Raw genomic sequence first — 1,371 nt, 5'->3', positions numbered from 1 at the left:
ACCAGGAGAAAAAAAAAAATCTTTTAGGCACCACTTTAATCCTTCCAAAGATCTATTAAACATTTGATTCAGTTTTCCCCAGGAGGTTGATTCTTAGGAAGCCTTTAAATTTGAAAAATCTCTCAATTTTGTATTTTACCAATTGGAGATGAAAAACAGCATAAGTTTTTCAGCTCTGAAACTTCTATAAATTCTTCATTTCCTCTCTGGCTTTCAAATCACCAGTTCTTTTTTGGACTCATCCTTTTGTGTTTTTTTTTTTAACATTTATTTATTTGAAAGACAAAAGAGAGAGGATGACATGAGAGCTCTTCCATTCTCTGGTTCACCCATGCTCACGACAGATGAAGCTGGGTCATGGCACTGGGGAGTGAGGAACTTGACCCTGTCTTTTGTGTGGGTGGGTCACTGGGGCCTCATACTTGAGTCAGCACCTGCTGATTAGAAGCAGAGCAGGGACTTAAGCCCAGGCACCCCAATATGGGACATGGGCACCCCAAGCAGGATCTCAACTTCTGTGTCAAAAGCCCACCCTTGAGCAGTGTGAAGAAGACTCGAGGGCGACCCCAGGACCGACCCAAGCCCGTGCTCCGCTGCATCCCAGCACCCACATCCCACCACCGCCACCACCACTACCACCATGCCCAAGAGAAAGGCCGAAGCGGATGCTAAAGGAGATGAGGTGAAGGTGAAGGGCAAACCACAGAGAAGATCGGCCAGATTGTCTGCTACACCAGCTCCTGCAAAGCCAGAACACGAGCCTAAAAAGGGAGTGAAGGTACCCAAAGGGAACAAGGGAAAAGCTGATGCTGGCAAGGACGGGAATAACCCTGCAGAAAATGGAGATGCCAAAACAGACCAGGCACTTGAAAGCCAAAGGTGCTGAAGATGCCAAGTGAAGTGGGTGCATTTCTGATAACTGTGTACTTCTGGTGACTATACAGTTTGCAATATTATTTTTTATGAAGTTTTATAAAAATGCAGAATTTTGTTTTACTTTTTTAAAAGCTATGTTGTTAGCATACAGAACACCTCATTGTTGTTTGGGGGAAGGGGCATAGGTCACTAATGGAAGGTGCCCGAAGCTAGGTTGGTGTGGGCGGAAACGCCTCCCCCTTGTAGCTTGGAGTGGCTTCCTCCTGGCTTGCAAGGGGGGTTCCCTGCTTTTGGCACATGGCCACCAGGGCACACAACCTGTGGCTTGGAAAATCTAAATTGGGTTTTATGTCTTCATCCTTCTCCTTGTCTGCCTTCAGCATAGACTTAACTCCCTTATACCCAGAGACCTGTTGGGACCTAACCCCTCCAAATTTGTTACCAGCGTGACAAGCAGTCCGGACTTGAAGGAGATCCCACCCAGTTGGTGTCCCT

General features: G+C 46.6%; 1 protein-coding gene across 1 annotated transcript; it reads left to right on the top strand.

The window, feature by feature from the left end:
* The first annotated feature begins 561 nt into the window (after positions 1-561).
* Positions 562-886, top strand: LOC121147791 (non-histone chromosomal protein HMG-17-like). Its single transcript, XM_040967693.1, has one exon. It carries the CDS (start codon positions 641-643, stop codon positions 884-886), a length of 246 nt encoding a protein of 81 aa, XP_040823627.1. The 5' UTR covers positions 562-640.
* Positions 887-1,371: the final 485 nt, after the last annotated feature.

The sequence above is a fragment of the Ochotona curzoniae genome, unplaced genomic scaffold (assembly GCF_017591425.1).
Source record: "Ochotona curzoniae isolate NIBS_2020 unplaced genomic scaffold, NIBS_Ocur_1.0 scaffold_461, whole genome shotgun sequence".
NCBI lineage: Eukaryota > Metazoa > Chordata > Mammalia > Lagomorpha > Ochotonidae > Ochotona > Ochotona curzoniae.
This window is presented reverse-complemented; position numbering and strand designations above follow the sequence as displayed.

Excerpts from the sequence above, each read along its gene's own strand:
- LOC121147791 (XM_040967693.1), top strand. The coding sequence starts at position 641 with ATGCCCAAGAGAAAGGCCGAAGCGGATGCTAAAGGAGATGAGGTGAAG.